Consider the following 20,000-nt stretch of genomic DNA (forward strand, 5'->3'; position numbering starts at 1 on the left):
CTTACCAAGAGCCCTACAACTTTTTCGTGCCGTCACTTGATACCATCGTAAAAAAAAGAAACAAATACGATGGTAATAATTCCCTGGATGAATTCTTTCACAAGGAGATCTACTGCAACGTTTTGTCATGATTTTAGAAATAAACTTGTTACAACCTGTATACGGTACATAATAGAAGTGGAGATATCTTTCAATAGATTATTTTGACATGACTTTCACTTGATTAAGTGCTGTGACGTGAACATAACCTTTCTTGGTGAAAGTCGGTTAAGAATCGTAACTCAAGATGACACTTAGTGTCTGTTTAATATTTTAAATAAGTGTTGTTAGGTGTGGACTGCAGTTATATATTGTGTTACATTGACCCACATACCTCTCACCACTAAACATGGGTCTAGAAAACTTTTTGCTGTCTTGTTGGAGCTCGTCCAAGGAAGTACTGCCACCTTACCTATTATTGTCGTCAAGCGGTAGTGTGAGCATTAGGTACTGTGTTTCGATTTTTAACCGACTTCAAAAAAGGAGGTTCTCAATTCGACTGTGCTTTTTTTTGTATGTATGTTACGGAATAACTCCCGGCGGCCATATGTGAACCGATTTTGATGATTCTTTTTCTGTTGGAATGAGGGTACCTCGGTAAGTAGTGGTCCCATTTAAATTTAAAGAAAATATTCCACCTCTAAGGGTGTCAAACCGGTAACCGATTTCAGTGAAACTTAGCAAATAGGAGTAATTCCAATAACTTTTGAGGTCGGTCTTTTTAGTACTCTTTATTGAGATTATGAAGGGTAACGGTGGTGGTGACTTTACTGGCGCATGGGACTTGTCAACTTATTTCTCAGGGTGACGGGCGCAGTGGCAGTGTCCCTCAGGCCTTTGCAATTTAAAGCTCTGAGTGGCACTGCAACTGTTATGGACAGGCGTGTAGCTTACCATCAGGCGCACGACGTTTGTCCTGTCATTTGGTATCAAAAGAAAAAACGTTTTGTAATAAAAATACAATCATTTTTCATATTGGGTGTCCATAGATATAGAAACCAAATGTCATTTAATATGTTTGAAAACTATTGTGCCAAGTCATTACTGTGACAACTGCGCTTCGACTGGCCAGCCCGAATTCGAAACAATTGACGGGTGTCATCAATTGCTTAACTTCATGCGACCAATTTAACTTGAGCTTTGCTTACTGGAGGAAAATTGAAAAATTACATGTTTAATATTTAATTACCGACGAAATGTGATTCCGTTTGTTATGTAATTAGATGTGTTGCTGTTTTTCCCACACCACCGAATGGAACAGCCCCCATTGTTGGAGATATTATCTTTATTACAATAAATAAAGAAAAGATTTTTTTGGAATATACGGAGACGTACAAATAGTTCAGCTATTGACGCTGTACTATTTCCGCTTTCTAATTTGTGATTTCAGCGCAAACTAGAGTTGATATTTAAAATTGTTATAAGGCCCATTTGTCTGATGAGTTGCCAAGGATGGATGGCACTCATTTCGTCTCTATTTCTGGTTATATACAAAACATTGTTTCAAGCTTACTGCACACCTATGTACACTAGCGCTCTGTGGAAGAGTTACACTCAGTGCTCTCGGAATGCTCTGTGCGTGCAATACAACAACGCCTTCAGGACGCTGTTGGGGCTGTCACGTTTCTGCAGTGCCTCAGCCATGTTCACTGACGCGCGCGTAGATAGTTTTACGGCTGTTGTACGTAAAAAGTCGGCGTCGCTACTGAAGAGAATACGTGACAGCCCCAATAGCCTCCTGAAGACAGTTGCTGACAGGAATGAGTGCCCAATTATGCGGCACTTAATACATAATACACAATCCCTGGTAAAATATAAGTACTAATATAGTTTTAAGTCTGTACCTACTAACATTTGATTGGATCTCAGTTGTCTCAATAAATAAAATTTTATTATTATTATTATTATATACTCGATGATCTATAAGAACCAAGGAACATTAGGCCACAGTTTACACAAACTGTCACATTAAAAACTGTACACTTGTTTGAACGCTATGTATATAACGTAACGTACAATTTTGAATAGAGTTTTTTTAATATTTTGTCTTACATCCTAACTTAGTTACTGGTTTTGAAAACCAGCTTGTTGGTCTCCAACCCCTAATAGTGTCAGCATCGAGGTCTACGGCTTAGAAGAGACCACCTAAGGATGTAATCCCCTTTCAATCTCCTAGCGTTTACAAGATTGTTTGCAATTGTGGGAGTTCCTATATTGGGCAGACAAAACGCACCATAGCGGAAACAGTTAAAGAACACATCGCGGCTGTTAAGAACCGCCTGCTCAATAAGTCTGCATTTGGAATGGAATCAGGACCAAACCACTGGATTGAGCTTCATAGTCCCAAGATCCTTTCTACAGAACGTCATCACTATAGTAGAATCGTACGTGAAGCTATTGAAATTAAAAAACACCGTAATTTCAACCGAGAAGATTTAAGCTTTCATCGTCATGGGATCCAGTTATCAGCAAGTGTAAACGACATCAAGTATCGCCCGACAAGTAGCCGGATGTCGTGAGTATTGTGTGTCGGTCTAGTGAGAACCCTAGTGCATAAATAAATAATGAAGATCAAGTGCGGGTAGTTGGAAAAACTCGCACGGCTAGAAGATGCTGACACCCGCCTCTTCAGTCCCTTCGAGACCATGGACGTTGCAATACGTCCGAAACGTCGAGGTAAATAAAATATGTTTTATACGTGATTAAGTCCCGAATTGAAAATCAAATAGAAGAGACCAGTGCCTAACAGTGACCCAAACAATGTTCTAAATAAAGATTATTCATTTTTTATGTTTTTTATTGACATGTGTCAGTCACGTTGTGAATGTCACGGCGTTTGACCACCGTGATATTCAATTATTTTTGTGAAATTACTCCACTAGTTTGTTGTAACTATTAATATAAATATTGACCACCATGATCATTGACTTACAAATAAATGGACGACGGGTCTAATACAAAAACCACGAAAAAAATGTCCCAAGTCAACCTATTTAAACGTAGTGACATTTAAAGGAATATGAAAAAGCTAAAACGTTGAATTTAAATTGTAATGTCATCGCAGTACTGTCTAATTTTGCTTGCGACTGACAGCGAATGTCAGTCGAACAAACGAAGACTAAAGCGTGAATGACGCTCTGTATACGATTTTAACGCCCTATAAGTTCGGACACTTTTTAGCGCGGACCCGACGTCCATATAATTGTAAGTCAATGACCATGATATTCAATTATTTTTGTGAAATTACTCCACTAGTTTGTTGTAACTATTAATATAAATATCGAATAATTAGAAAAATTTTCTTTCATCCGGCTGGATTCGAACCAACGTCTTCCAGCAAACCGTGCCAGACCCTAGACCAAGCCGCAGAACGAACTAACGGACCGTATGAATTTTGATTGATGACTTATTTGCCGTAACGCTATCTGTGAGAAACAAAGATTTTATACCGCAATTACAAGATTACAAAGATTAAAAACTTCTCTTTACTCTGACCGCACAGAATATTTAACAGAATTCTAACAAGAACATCTGGAACAAAAAGTAAGTGGTCAAGATAAAAAAAACAAACACACGGCACAATAAGGCTCGTTAGGTTAACTGGGAACTACGTAGAGTTGTTAATGCCTCACCAAATGCGAGCATTGCCGTGTTTCGATTTTGAAGGGTAAGGGTGCGGCCAGACGAGCGTAATCTTTTGAGTCGTGTGTCGCTTATTTTGATTTGCGTGATTTATACGTCGTTCGGTTTCTTTTTTTTATATATAATACCAAATGACAGGACGAACAAGTCGTGCGCCTGATGGTAAGCGACACGCCTATCCATAGCGGTTGCAGTCAACTCAGAACTTTAAATCGCAAAGTTCTGCCACTGTTACCGCACCCCGAGACAAAAGTTGACGAGTCCAAGTTGCCTATAATTTCACTAGCACCTTTGCCCTTCAAAATTGGAACGCAGTAGATAATGCATGCATTACTCCTTGGCGGCAGAAATAGCTAAGGTGGCAGTACTTACCTGTAAGAACTCTCACAAGGAGCTCTACTGCTAATACACTTATTATTATTATCTCTTTCGATATGAGTAAGAAGTACAGGAAATTAAAAAAAAACTGCAACGCACTATGCTCATATTACTGCGTTCCAGTTTTAAAGAGTAAAGGTGCTGGTGGTGAAATTACAGGCACATGGTTGTAACTCATGACTCAGGGTGACTGGCGCAGTGTCAATCCGCCGTTCAATCTGTAACACTCCATAGACTTTGTCACAATTTAATTCATTGCCCGGATCTTGTGCAACATATTAGATATAATGTACCAATGAGAGTTTATCGACGGCGAGTGCGCTCCTACTCGTTGTTTAAAACGGCGACCTGCAGAACAAATGCTGGCAAGCGAGTTCCTCTACGTCGTATTCTTTCTCATTACAATGTGCGCAGGAACTTTTCAATTTGGTTCCGCCCTCACCGTTCCTCCTTCGGTCGACTAGAAGGTCCGGAGCACTCCATTCTTATGTCGTTGATATTCCACCTATCCGCACTAAGCGCTTTGCTTCCTCCTTTCTGATGCGTACGGCAAAGGAATGGAATGCTCTACCGTATCTGTATTTCCCGAAAAGTACAATTTGGGGCTATTCAAGGCTAGAGTGAATAGGCATTTTTTAGGCAAACGCGTCCCATCGTCGGTCACATCGTCGCTTAACATCAGGTGAGATTGTGGCCAAGCGTGTGTCTATTATATATAAAAAAAAAAGATTTGTCCAGCAATATTGACATATTCCATTTGCCTGCTTCTAAATTAGAAAAGCTATTATTGATGCCCTGAGCTAATTTCTTATTTACCTTTTATTTGTTTTAGTTTATTTAGCCCTACCCATCACACACGACAATTTTAATTTTGACTCTAATAGTAACTTGTGGATAATGCTGTTGATTGTACTTGTATCTATGTTAGAAATATTTAACTCTGATTGTAAACATTTCATGTACAATTGTTTGTTATGCCTGAAAAATAAATAAATAAATAAATAAGTAAAGAAGAAGCGACTAATTTTAAGGCATTTTTAATCTTTAGAACGACCCTGTACCCAGTAGTGGGATGTCTAATGAGGTAACTAGTAGTTGATAATGATATTATCACAAATAATTCGGCATTGTAAAATAACCTTTTTAAAAAGCAAAAAAAAATTGCTCGAAAGGTTGTATTAACAACTCTGGTGCCTCGGCGTCTAACAAAAAGTGGGCGTTACTAAACAATAATCAGACAAACAAAAAAACATAATTGAATTATTAGGAACCGAATAATTGCGGGGTGTTCAACCGCAACGTGTTATTTTCACGTTACTTTGTAATGTTGTTTGTTGTACCGTTTAGTGATGGGAATGGGGAAAAAAATGATAACCTGTTATTATTTTGTTTTTAGTAGTTCAGCTTCTATAAGATGCAATCTTGGTAGTTGCGAACAGTTTTAAAAACGGCTGTATTTATTCAAAGATAGCCAAGTGCTGATTGATATATTGTTGCATTGTTTTTGTTATTAGAAAGATTCAGTATAACCCGGTCCAGAGTACTACAAAACCGACCTTAAAATATCGTGGAATTACGTCTGTTTGCCAAGTTTTATTGAAATTGGTTACAGGTAAGTGCGCGAAACCGGATTCATCCCCTAGTTTGCCACCCTTAGAGGTGGAATATTTTCTTCAAATTTAAATGGGACCACATCTGAGGTACCCACTTTCCAACAAAAAAAGAATCATCAAAATCGGTTCACAAAGCATTAAGGTTTTGTTAGTAAGAGTGTTTTTTTGGGTTATAATGAATTTTTTATTTTATTTTAATGTTTCATGTATTCGGGTAGTTTGTTGTATTATATTATGTCGGTCCGCATTTCGCATATCGCGTGATATACATACACTCCTCTTTTTTTAAGTCGGTTAAAAAAATGGTTTGATTTCTTTAGTAATACTCTTATGCAGTAATGTTTTGGTAGTAGATAGAGCCGTGATATTATCAACCAAGTAATGTATTATTGCTAAAGTGACTGAAAGATGGAATGATTTCCCAATAATATTGTCTATTCCTTACTAAAGGTAGGAAAGAAATAACGCTATATGAACTGTATAAAGCCATCTCTTTCTATTTTGATGTTCCGAATCGTGTTATCGTAGTATAATGTTAAAGTACTTAATATTATTTACATTCAGAGAATTTTAACTGCCAAAAAAGAAAAGTATGTAATAATGAAATCTATTAAAATTACGTTGTTTTCAAATATTAAAGAGCCTATTTCTGCCACACAGGAGTAGTTTGAGCATTACTGCGTTCCGCTTTCGAACGGTAACGTCGGACTTTGTGAGTGTGTGTTTTTTAAATATCAAGTGACGGGACGAACAACTTATGCGCCTGGTGGTAAGCGACACGCATATCCACAGCGGTTGCAGTCCACTCAGAAATCGCAATGATCTGCCACTGCTACCGCACCCGGAGACAAAAGTTGACGAGTCCAAGTTGCCTATAATTTCACTAGCACCTTTACCCTTTAAAACTGGAACGCAGTAGATAATGCATGCATTACTCCTTGGCGGCAGAAATAGCTAAGGTGGCAGTACTTCCCTGGACGAACTCTCACAAGGAGCTCTACTGCTAATAAACTTATTATTATTATCTCTTTCGATATGAGTAAGAAGTACAGGAAATTAAAAAAAAACTGCAACGGACTAATGCTCATATTACTGCGTTCCAGTTTTAAAGAGTAAAGGTGCTGGTGAAATTATAGGCACGTGGTTATAACTCATGACTCAGGGTGACTGGCGCAGTGGCAGTGCCCCTTAGATCTTTATCATTTGAAGCTCTGAGTAACATCGCAACTGTTAAAAAGTATACGTAACGACCAGGGTATTACTAACGCATAATTTTGTTACATTTATTGGTGCTTTGCGGTAACCAATACGGAAATCTGATATCTCGTAGTGTTACTTTTAAAATATTGTAATTACGGGTTACCGTAATAGACACCCTACTGAGTATTTACTGTATCAATTTACATACACCACTACTGGACACGGGTCTTTAGGGAGAAGGTTTACGTCAAAGTTCAACACGCGTAACCCAATCCGGAGACTTTTTTATGATATCAAGTAACGGCAGCAAATTGTGCGTCTGGTGGTAAGCGACACGCCTGTCCATAACAGTTGCAGTGCCACTCAGAGTTTTAGGTCTGAGGGGCACTGCCACTGGGAGAAGGCGATGGCAGTTCGCTGCTCGCCTGATCCCCTAGTGAGGCCAGCGGGCACTCGACAGGTACTTCGGAGCCTGCATTGCTCGGCCTCACTCGTCTTGGGGGCGGATCAGAGTTTTAGTGGGGTAGGAGAGTCCCCTCATAACCCCTGAGTCACCCAGGGCTCAGGGGTGTTAATAAAGATTTCCACCCCCCCGTAAAAAATGGAAAAAAGAAAAACAGGAGCACTGCCACTGCGCCCGTCACCCTGAGACATAAGTTGATAAGTCCCACGTGATTGTAATTTCACCAGCGCCATCCGGAACGCAGTAATGCTCACATGACTGCTTGGCGCCAGAAATAGATAAGGTGACAGTATTTCCCTGGACGAACTCTTTCACAAGGAGGAGGAGAGATTTACTATAGGGGTTATTAGTAAGAGTGTTTTTTAAGTTAGTAATGTATTTATTTGTTTTATTTTCTTGTTCTATGTGTTCGGGTACTTTGTTGTATATTTTTATTATTATTTTTTTGTAGTTTAGTTTCTATTTAAGATGCTATCTTCGTTGTTGCTAACAGTTTTAAAAACGGCTGTATTTATTCGAAGATAGCCAAGTGTTGATTGATATATTGTTGCATTGTCTTTGTTATTAGAAAGGTTCAGTAGGTTTTTTTAGGTTATAATGAAAATATTTGTTTTATTTTCTTGTTACATGTGTTAGGGTATTTTGTTGTACATTTTTATTATATTATTTGCTGGATTTATTATATGTGCAACTTTAATTTTGATGACGGTTCTACGAGATTATTTCCGTATCTTGTTGGGTGACGTCGGTTGCATCTCTCAATTTAGTGTAAAATTGTGGCTACATTACTTCACTCACATTTTACTCCACTGAGATTGTTATTGCTATTATGATAATATTTGTTATTCTGCTTAAATCTAGTTGCAATGGCAGTTGAATCTCAATATAGTATCAGTGGAACACATCGACTATATAACCAGAAATAGAGACGAAATAAGTCCATCCATCCCTGGCGACTCATCAGGTAAATGGGCCTTATGTCACTTTTAAATATCTACTTTCGTTTCAACAACTGATGTGTGTACGTCTTCGTATATTCCAAAAATATTCTGTATTTATTGTAATAAAGATAATATCTCTAACTATGGCGGCTGTTCTATTCGGTGGTGTGGGAAAAAAAGCAAAACATCTATTACAAAACAAACGGAATCACATTTCATCGGTAATTTAATATGTAATTTTTAAATTCTCGTCCATTATAGCAAAGCTCAAGTTAAACCCGTTAATTGTTTCGAACTCGGGCTGCCCAATCGGAGCGCAATTGTCACAATAGTTTTCAAACAAATTAAACGACATTTCGTCTCTATTTCTGGTTATACTTATACTCGATGGTGGAATAGCACTGATGGCATTAATCCAATCATTAATAGTCTATATTGCCCTACTAAAACTGCTATGCAAATTACTTTGCTTACATTTCAATTTTTATCTCGTTTAATGAACAATATAGCCGAATTAAATGTATGTACTATAAAAAAGATTAAAAAATATTGGGAAACAATTATAATTTTTTTATAAAAAAAAAACGGACTCACAAGTTTGCTTATAGGCTTTTTTATTAGAATCAGTTAACGGGAAGTGCGCGAAACCGGATTCATTTCCTACTTTGCCACGCTTACAGGTGGAATATTTTCTTAAGATTTCAATAATAATAACGCACACGCTAAACATAGCCCCGCAGTAGGGAAACCCTGTGTCGCAGATGCCATGGACATACACATAGACAACCACAAATTACACCCAAACTCACGAGAGAAATAAATGTAAGCCATACAAACATTTCTCCCGGCCCGGGAATCGAACCTGGGACCTCTGCGTGGCAGTCCTACATGGTAACCGTTCGGTCACAGAGGCAGTTAATGGGACCAATATTGACCGAAAGTGACAATACTATGCACTCACCACGGATACCGTCGTGAAAGGATACGCAGCAGAACAGGCGCACCTTGGCTCCGACGATGGCGATCAATATACAAGTTCAAATTCAAATTCAAATTCAAAATAATCTTTATTTCATAGGTAAGCATTATTACACTTGAAATCGTCACAATATTAAACTCTACCGCTCATTCGTAAGGCAGATTCCCCTGAGAAGAATGAGCAAGAAACTCTAGGGGTTGCTCTTTGTAAATAACATTTACAATTTTTTTCTTATTTGAAACATCACATTGAGACTACCTCCATGAGCTAAACGGGTTACTACCACGGATTTTTGTCATCCAAGTACGCAGAAGTTGTATAATAATAACCTTTAGTATAAAGTTTTTGTTTCACTATAGTTTTAAACCTCGTGAAAGGCAAATTTTGTATATCAACCGGAATCTTGTTATAGAAGCGTATACATTGCCCCTTAAATGATTTTTTGACTTTGAATGTATAATTTGAAGTAATAAATCTATAGGCCAAGGAGAGCTTCGCACAGTGCTGCAGTCGTTCAACCAATGATATTGTTACGTAAAAGTTCCGTTGTTAATCATAGGAAATATTTCTAGATTTCTCTTTTATAGTAACAATAGCTTACTGTAATTGTCACTAGAGGGAGAATATGTATGTAGGTATGTTTGTACCCGTGGCTGCGTCCACCACTTATTTTGCTTTGGGGTAATGCCGCCGATATCAATAGAATCTTTGTTAGGGCAATTTACAATCTGAGCCCCAGAGTATCTTTGAGAGATAAGTTTAAGGAAATTAATATTCTTACACTAGCGTCACAGTACATCTATGAAAATGCAATTTATCTTAAGTAATCTATTTATGAAAAAAAGTGACAGACATGACATTAGGCAATAAATACGAGGAATAAAAATAAACTAGCTGTTCTTGATAGTCGTCTTGGGATTAGCTCTGGACCTTTTGGAGGGAAAAGTGTCGTTTTTATTTTGACTTTCAATTATTTTGTGAAATCTAGTTTAAAGTGGAATAGGATAGTGCTATTATGCCTTAATCGAAGACTAAAACGCGAAATTATACGAATCTCGAACTAAAATACCCGTATCGGCCCGTTTTAAGGAATCCCGAGTCAATCCAAGCACGCCGCCTCAAATTGCCTATCCTCTATGTGGCGGCCATATTTACAGAAACATATTTAAACTTATTCTGCTAAGCGGAAAACTCGACACTGGCGAAATCTTAAAAAGAAGGAACCGCCATTGAGCAAAACGAAGTAGAAGAAGATAGTCGTCTTCACAAAGTCAAAAATTCATTCAAGGGGCTATGTATACGCTTGTGTAACAAGATTCCGGTTGATATACAAAATTTGCCTTTCACGAGGTCTAAAACTATAGTGAAACAAAAATTTTGTACTAAAGTGTTTAATACAACTTCTGCGTATTTGGATGACAAATCCGCTTAGCTTATGGAGGTTGAAAGAAAAAAAAATATATATAGTAAATGTTGAATGGGTACAAATGTTATTTACAAAGAGCAACCCTTAGGGTTTCTTGCTCATTCTTCTCAGGGGAATCTGCCTTACGAATGAGCGGTAGAATTTAACCATTGTGACGATTTCAAGTGTAATAATGCTTACCTATGAAATAAAGATTATAATTTTTTATTGAATTGATATTCAATTATTTTTCGTGAAATAACTCCACTAGTTTGTTATAATTATTAATACAAAGATTGAACACTCGGAAAAAATTCCTTCGATCCGGCCGAATTCGAACCGACGTCTTCTAGCTTACCGTGTCAGACGCTATACCAACTAAGCTACGGAACAAACCAGCGGACCTCACGAATTTTTCTATGTGCTTGCGTCATGTCCTTAGGTCTACAGACGCTTCCCTGTAGGCTGATACTCCAGATAGCCTTGTATGCACGTAACCACTTGTATCAGTTCGCACAGAGATGCGACAATGAGCAGATCTACACCGGCTGGAGTAGGCGACGCGGACCATTCATGCAATGAGCCGTCGCGTATACAATCACCTACCATTCAATACATTTGTTTAGTTAATATTCTCATTGACATTTAATGTACTAAATTGACATATAATGGAAATTATGAATAAATGATTATGATGGCTAGCCCCTGACAAGGGACTGCTCTTAACTTTTAACAGAATACCAAGCCTACAAAATCCTGCCATTGACACAATCCACACACATCTGAGATGATTTAAAATTAGCAGACAGGCCATCCGATTGCGAGCTATGACACCAAAGGCAGAAATACATATTATTCAAATGAACGACAAACTACGAAACGGTTGTTGCGGCCCGCGGCGCCTGGGACACATCTTTTAACTGTCAAAATTAATCCTCTCTTTGACATGTTATCTCACTTCCGCAACTGTCAAGTTATAGGCTAGATTAAGTTGTTAATAGTTGAGTAAGTGGTCTCTACTTAAGTCGGATGTAATACAAGATCGTTGTCTCGTTGTTGAAGAAATATTTTTATTTATTTATTAGTTCGCTTGTGGTTATTACAATATTAGAAATAAAAAATGGACAGTCACAAAGAAAGGCAGGGAGATATTTGAGTCATTTGAAATGTGGCGCTGGTATAGTTATGTAACTTGACAAAACAAATATTTTTTTCGCACATTTGAAAGAAAAAACATGGAAATAAACACAGTACGCTCGTTTATTTCTAAACAAGATTGTTTTTTCAGAAAAATTAAATTAAAATATCTGAAATGAACTAAGAAACTAACTGTGATTATTTCACTTAATTATAATGAAGAGTTCACTGCACTCAATTCAATAAAATTATAAACTAAACAATGATTGGGGATTTTTTTATTGAGGACTTTCCCGTCCATAGATATAAATGTCAGTGAGTGTTGTCCATTTATTTTGAACAATTTATATGTGAAAAATAATATTAACAAAAGAGACAGTGTAGTGCCAAACAACATCTAAATAAATGAGTGTGCCCCTGACATTATTATTTTCATACTTTTAGAAAAAATCTTACTCCAGAAAAAACTGCTTTTTCATGATTTTTTCTTTTGTTGGCACCTCAGAAAAAAGAACGGTTTTTTTACGACATTCGCTTCCAGTGATGTTGTAAAAAACCGTTTTTTCCAACATCGCCGGAAGCGAATGTCTCCATTCGCAGTAAAATGGACTGACAAGTTTTAAAAACGGTTAAGGAAGAGAGAAATCTTAGACGACAGAGAACAGACGGAGGAAAATGTATTCATATTTACTTTTCGAATCCATGGTGAAATTTAATTTGAAGTACTTGAGCTTTTCGTTCAAGAAAAAACATCGTGAGGAAACCCACACACATCTGCAAAGCAATTTAATGATGTGTGTGAAGTTTCCTATCCGTATTGGGCTAGAATTTGGCTTAAGTCTCTTTTTAAAGGATATTTCCAGCAGTAGGACGTAATGCCCGGAATACACGAGGCTAGTTTGTCAAGCCAGGACAGCTAGTAACTCTGGTTTTCGTATATATTTAACTAGCTTCTTTTCTAGGCTAGTAAGCTAGCGTCTCAAGCTTGGATAGTTCAAAAGGATGAGGTTCTATTATTTGCGCTACTAGCTTCTCCCACCACTGATTTTACTAACCTATCTTGTGTACTAGCTTCGTGTGGCGTAAATAGTATCCGATCGGATACTATGCCGTGACGACACGTTTTGTTTTGCCAACCGCTGACCACGTGTTTCTGAGACAAAACTGTTTACGTCTGTCATGCCGAAACTGAGTATCGTAATTAATTCAAAATTAACACAATTGTACCGTGAAGAGGGAAACCCCACAATTCCATAGTATAAAGATATATCTCTGCATGATTGATGACGATGATGTGTGGGAAATTATAAATAATCTACTTAGAAGTCAAGCAATAGCGTTTGTTTTACGAAAGCTCTTCATTATTATCCATAGACGTATTGTTACCTTAGTCACTGCAATGATACTGGTTTAAAACTTACTGGCGCCATGTAAAACTTTCCAGCATGTACAAAGTCAGGATAGAGTTTACTAGCATTATCTTGCTGTCCTAGCTTGAAAAATTAGCCTCGTGTATTCCGGGTGGGATTGATTCAATGACTTAGCTAGCTGACCCCATTGACCGTCTCATTGGTTCTGTAGTGGTATTAAACAAAGAAAATTTTACCTGTGAACCGTAAAATTCATTTTGCTATGACTTCCTTATTACATCACTAGTGAATGACGTTACAAGGAACTTTTGAAGCTAATTTTATCTTTAATTAAATTGTATAAATGCAAGTTTCAATCAAAAAGCCGGAATCTGTTGAAGGCGTCAGATGGCTTTCAGAATCGACTTGAGCGTCAGGAGTCTATGAGCTATCGACATAGCTCTCGCGAATATTTGGTTTATTAACAACATTTATTTCTCTTTGTTACAGATTTTCAAACATGACTATCAACTGAAAAAGCTACACCCCAACATGGAGACGAAAGTTCCTACAAACCACTGCACAGGTTTTGATAAAACAAATATGGATCGGATACCATCACTTGAAGATTTAGAAAACAAACGAAAAAAGGAAAAGATAAAAGATATACAAAGAAAAGATAGTTATCTTTATAAAAGTTTTGTTTACAAAGACGATTTACAAAGAAGTTTGAAAAAAGAATATGGAATATACAATTATTGCCTTATTAGTGTATGCATAAGTTTTATTTTAGGTTTAATAATAGGTGTTGTATTAATGGGGACAACGCAGTCACAAATAATTAAAGTTAATTCAGTTCCCAAGAAGATCGTCAATGAATCTGGGCTGTCTAGAACATTAAATTCATTAAAATTTGATATAAAAGGCAATGAAATTACAAAAGAGAACAAAAGATATGTATCCGTATCTTTTACTGGAGAAAAAGATCACAAGTTTAAAAAAGATATTTATCCAAAAAGTTTAACTGAAGATATGAAAAATATCTTAAAAGATAACAAAGAAGATTTTAAGCACAGTTTAAATTTCAATAAAACGTTTTTGGTCAATGAGAAAACTGTTCTTTATGGTAATGTTTTCTGGGGGCCTGAAGTAGAAGACGCAATGCCGCAAGGGTATGGACCTTCAACTACTGCTATATGGGAAAGTTATACCAACCAGAGTGAAGTTGTAAAGATGGAGTCGGGATGTGGCAGAATGCAAAATCGTTTAGTCACTTTCAAAGATGGCATCCAAGCCTGTGTCAGATACAGACAAAATACTGACCAAATCCAGGGAGAAATTTTCTCCTTTTACGTAGCTAAATTGATGAACATAACGAATCTTGCGCCTTCTGTTGTCAAAGTTGTTGATTTAAAAGATAAACTTTGGCAGAACGTCGCAAATGAAGTTTCAACTGCCCAATGGTACAGTAATAGAGCTGTGGTTTTAACACAATATATTCCCAGTTTAGAATCAGCGACTATACCCGACATTTTCAAACCAAGCAACCGACATTTGAATAAATATGATATCTTAAAAATGTCTTTAAAGGAAAGCGAATCAACAGATATACTAATAGATAAATTAAAAGATAAAAAGATGAAAAAGAAAAAGGAACGCAATTTTGATCATATAGATTTGAAATTGAATAAGAAAACGATTGATAAGTTCGTAGAATTAGCGCAGTGGTCAGATTTAATCATATTTGACTATTTAACTGCAAATTTGGACAGAATTGTGAATAATTTATTTAATTTTCAATGGAATATAAACATAATGGATGGTCCTGCGCATAATTTGGCTAGAAAAATGGACAGTGGTCTCCTGCTTTTTTTAGACAACGAATCAGGGTTACTTCACGGCTACAGATTGCTGAAGAAATACAATGTTTATCATAGTTTAATGTTGGATAATCTGTGTGTGTTCAGAAAGACGACTATAAGTGCTTTAAAAGAACTATTTGAAACGCAAACAGTTGGTGCAAAGCTCAGTTTAATGTTTCATGAAAAAAATAATGCTGTAATTAGAGATATATTACCGCCATTACCGGAGAAGAATATTAAAATTTTGCATGAGAGAATAGGTAAAGTTTTAAGTCAGGTTGAGAAATGTGAACAAAATTTTTCCGTTAAAGGCTGATCTAGAGAGTTAGAATACCAGCGTAGTGTAATAAGACAAATAGGGTAACTTCATACAACGGTAACAGCGCGCCTTGTATGTGTGCACCGCACGCCGTGTAAGGACGCACACATTTGCATAATCTCGCAGTGCACTCGCGTTGAATAGCGCAGGTCGCACGCGCCATCATTATAGATTTAAAGTGTTCACTCGGAGTTTAAAATTTATATTTTTTTTATTTATAAATATATCGTTATGTACCCGATAATGTTACATATAGGGTAATTTGTAAAATACTAAGAACCTCGCAAGACTATACACATACATATTACACGAAGACATAATGAATTAAAACTGGTTGTCTGTAAGGCTACCTTCTTTCATGATAGTATTTGTGCCAGATAACCGTTTTACACAGCAAAAAATAGAGCACACAATAATCTTTTAAAAACAGTTAAAATTAGTTCACGTGTTCGACTTTCATTATTGTTTAGAATTTCAGTATTCTAAAACTGGATTATGGTTTTTATGATATCTTAAAAGAATATTGTGTTAGCGGACGACAGTAAACAATATAAGCTGCCTAACTATATACTTCAGACTAACGACAATGCCATGAAAGCATATAATAAAGTCAGCGATTACCTAAATGACAAGAACATAGAATAACAGTTAATTACCACAAAATAATGACATTAATGCAATTAAGAATTAAAATTAAAATTAAGATTTGACATTTTATAATTGAAACTGAGTATATACTCTTTATTGTATGCCGTAAAATTGGCAATACGTACTGACACTACAATGTTAAATAATACATGATAAATACATTATTTGACTTGATTTGACTATAATATTACTAAGATCACAAACAACAACTTATGTTTTAACAACTAATTTTTCACATTTTACTTTCATACTAAATTAAAATATTTCAATAGATCGCTCCAAACAGTGAAACGTCTATGCAAAACGCAGGAGTGCGGGTGTCGTTGAGCAGGACACTTGCTCTTTAGAACTTACTACTATACTAACAGATCGATATCTCTTTCTTTCTTGAATTTCATTGTTTTGTCATTTTCTGTTATTTTTGTTAACAGCCATATTTATTTACTAATATTACGCTCCCCGAATTTTGTGGAAAAAAAGAAACAATAAACAAAATTGGAAAAAAACAAAACACTAATTTCTGAAAAAAAAAAACAAAGACACAAAGAACAAAATAAAAACTGAACAGGTACAAAAATTAACTTGGCGTAATGTTCCTAGAGGTATCGAGATACAAATCAAAATAGTGTCAGATAGTAAAACAAAAACTTTTAAGTTTATGTTTGGTAAATTTAGTATGTTTTATGAAAAGTTATGGAGCAAAAGTTTTTGTTTCTGACATTAGTACTATAGTCTTGTGAGGTTGTTAGTGTTCTACAAATAACCATGTGTAAGTACTGTATTTAACAAAGGCTAACATGAGATATATTGTGATGAATACCTTAATTTTTTCAAATTGTATTTTACAACATGTGATGACAACCCTATGCTGCGAGTGAACGTGTAGGTATTGACCGAACAGGCGGGAGTTACACTAGTTGTCTTATTACACTATCATACCAAAATATTACACAGCTTTAGAAAAATAGCATCGGCCATAATCGGCTATCTTCGGATTTGTAGAGCGCCATTTCCGTTGCGTAAAAGTACGTTCCCATTATGTCGTGACTGCAGATAGTATAAGGCCTCGTTCCCACAATGCCGGACCGGCGAATTTGCCGGGTTGGTAAAACTGCCGAAAAGGCTGTGCAATTTAGATGAAGCTATTCACATATCGCATTGTTGCCGGAGCGTTTGTCATTGCGGACCGCCGGCAGCGGCAGTACCCGAGTAAAGTGAACGAACTCGCTCAGATTTGCTCCGGTATCCCCGCTCGACCCACCTGTACTCCCTGCGTGTCTTTTTGGTGTTCATCCAGAGAGGATGCTGTCATTCGAAAATAATTAGAAGAACTTTATTTCTCAGTTGGCCCATTAATGTTTCAAAAGTTCATAGTGAAAATCTTTCCAGTAAAATAGGATGTACTCAATGATTTTTTTTACGTTATCAAGCCTTCAAAGATACCACCACAACACCACAATTTCGTCGTCCATCGTGCGCAGTGGTCTGCATTCGACTGAGGTGAGGAATTTAGTCTCCGGTTTTCTTGCGAGATCCGGCTTAATGTGAACACCTAGTCCGAGTGCAGGTTTACCGGCAAATCCGCCGGTCTAACTATGCCGATAGTGGGAACGAGGTCTAATATATGGGAACAAGCTAGACGCGACAGTCGTCCAACGATAAATAAATCGTTACGACATAATGTTTTCAGTTTCTTATTTATTTTTCACCTGTTTAAGCCAATATATATCTATAGCCAATGGTCAATAAATAAATTGATGTTTCGACAATAATGTCACACAGATATGAGTGACAGAGACAACGCTCTACAAAGTTAGCCGACCGTCTTTTTCTAAACCTTAACGTCTAATATATACGACTTGGTACTGTAGTTTTAAGCTACTTGACTCTAGAAATGTGCTAGATGAAAATTGGCCATAGTCAAAACAGAATTTGTCGGTCTTAACATTGCTAGTTTTTTTAAAAAACAGTCGCATTGATGGAAACACATTTTAATGTTGCCATTTAGAAAGTACTAAGTAAATTTAATTGCCATTTTTTTATTAAATTTTTGCGGTCGGCCATATTGAATTTTTATAGGCTGTATTTTTTTTTAATGCGAACACGACTGAAGTGATATTAATTTGTATTCTTGTTTTAGGATAAGCATTTCTCGATACCAAATAATTTTTATTTATTGTAAAAAAGTAACTAGAATTAATTAATTATTATTTGTGCCAGTGCTTTTTTTATCAATTTGCGAAGTGATATTGAAAAAGATGTTTGTAATTTTGATTTAGTTTTTGTATTATATTTATATTTTTGTTTCTATTTAAAAGGCGTATCCTTGTTATTACTCTGATATACTTTTAAAATTGGACATTTGTGCACATTTGCTATTTACAATATTTATTTCAAATATAGAATTAGCTACACGGGTCCACTACCTATGGATTTATGTCATGCAAGTACGCAGAAATTATATAAATAACTTTACTCTAAAGTGTTTTTGCCACTATAGTTTTAAACCTAATTTTGATATCAACCGTCGTATTAAAATATTGATATTGGTGGAGGAAGCAAAAAAGGTTTGTCAGAAAAGATATCCCACTGTAAAATGTTCCAATTTCACATTAAATTATAAGTTTTTTATTAAAAATAAAAAAACGGACCTCAAAAGTTTATCGGCTTTTTTAAATCGGATTCACCTATAGTTTGCCACCCTTAGAGGTGGAATATTTTTTCAAATTTAAATTGGACCAATACAGAGGTACCCTCTTTCCAACAAAAAAAATCATCAAAATTGGTTTACATAACCTACTCATCACCTGAGGGGTAATTGGTAAAAACGATGAGACATTATTTATTTGAACGGTGACGAAAGGTGGAAAGGTGGACTTAGTGCACAAGCGACATCCAAACTGGGTCTGAGTTTTCTAGATTTGTATGGTCTCGGATTCGGAAGGAATGTGAATCGGATGCAGCGCATAAACGCGTTTATTTTCGCATTTGTATTAGTTTCGATTTGGAACACCCTATTCCGACCATTGCTTATGATATCACTTACGATTTTAATCAAAATTGAGCATGATTTGTATAGATCACAATCTTCACCGATAGCTTCACAAGTTCATCAAAGTTGTGAAGCGTTTTCAACATGCAGGTTCTATCACGAAGTTTATCTTCATCGTTAGCTATAGATACTGTACAAAGTTAAGAATCGACACCAATGTATAATCGATTTATTACGCCTTTAGCTTTAAACAAATGTATGTAAATATATGTAAATTTTAATGTAAAAAGCTCTACTTATAATAAATAAATGTACTTTGAAAGCTCACGTGCATTGTCATTTATATTAGTTAACGCATGTTTTATTAATTGTTAAGGAGATGTTCCTTTTTGTTTATAAAGGCGTACAGTCGAAAACACAGTGAGTTTGAAAACTTTGAAACCTCGTTCTTGTTATGAACGACATAGAGTTGATTTTCACCCTTAATCATTATTATCATCATATCTGCCGGAAGACGTCCACTGCTGAACATAGGCCTCCCCCAAAGATTTCCAGACTAGCCGATCGGACGCGACGTGCATACATCGGTTACGCTTACCAGGTCATTCGTCCCTCTAGTAGACGGCCATCCCACTGAACGCCTTCCGGTTCGTGGTCTCCAGTAGAGAACCTTTCTGCCCCAACGGCCGTCAGTTCTACGAGCTATTTGTCCCGCCCACTGCCACTTAGCGATGGAACGAGTTGTATTTTTTTCTACTCGAGTTGACGTGAATGCTGACTCGAGTTACAAGTCGAGTTAACTCGACTTGGTGCCTGAGAGAGCAACCGCGAGTCGCGAATAGAACTCGAACCGACGATTAACAGAGTTGCTCCGAAGGTCGCCGAACCGACGTGTCTCGTGTTCACAAAACTTAGCTCGAGTTGACTCGTTGTGGGAGTAACTCGAGTTAAATAACTCGGCTCGCCCATTGGTCGCGAAGGTCTCTGACGCACTATATGAATGAAGTATTTGACTCGGCGGGGCGGGCTACGT

General features: G+C 36.6%; 1 protein-coding gene across 1 annotated transcript; it reads left to right on the top strand.

The window, feature by feature from the left end:
* The first annotated feature begins 13,698 nt into the window (after positions 1-13,698).
* Positions 13,699-15,771, top strand: LOC113232167 (extracellular serine/threonine protein kinase four-jointed). The gene is made up of 2 exons (XM_026466805.1): positions 13,699-13,956; positions 14,014-15,771. The coding sequence occupies exons 1-2, from the start codon at positions 13,699-13,701 to the stop codon at positions 15,322-15,324; spliced, it is 1,569 nt and encodes a 522-aa protein (XP_026322590.1). The 3' UTR covers positions 15,325-15,771.
* The last annotated feature ends 4,229 nt before the right edge of the window (positions 15,772-20,000 follow it).

This window comes from Hyposmocoma kahamanoa, unplaced genomic scaffold (assembly GCF_003589595.1).
Source record: "Hyposmocoma kahamanoa isolate Upper Pololo Valley unplaced genomic scaffold, ASM358959v1 67, whole genome shotgun sequence".
Classification (NCBI taxonomy): Eukaryota; Metazoa; Arthropoda; class Insecta; order Lepidoptera; family Cosmopterigidae; genus Hyposmocoma; species Hyposmocoma kahamanoa.

Excerpts from the sequence above, each read along its gene's own strand:
- LOC113232167 (XM_026466805.1), top strand. The coding sequence starts at position 13,699 with ATGGAGACGAAAGTTCCTACAAACCACTGCACAGGTTTTGATAAAACA. Across the intron at positions 13,957-14,013 it reads TAGGTTTAATAATAGGTGTT|ATCGTCAATGAATCTGGGCT; the intron begins GTATTAATGGGG and ends GTTCCCAAGAAG.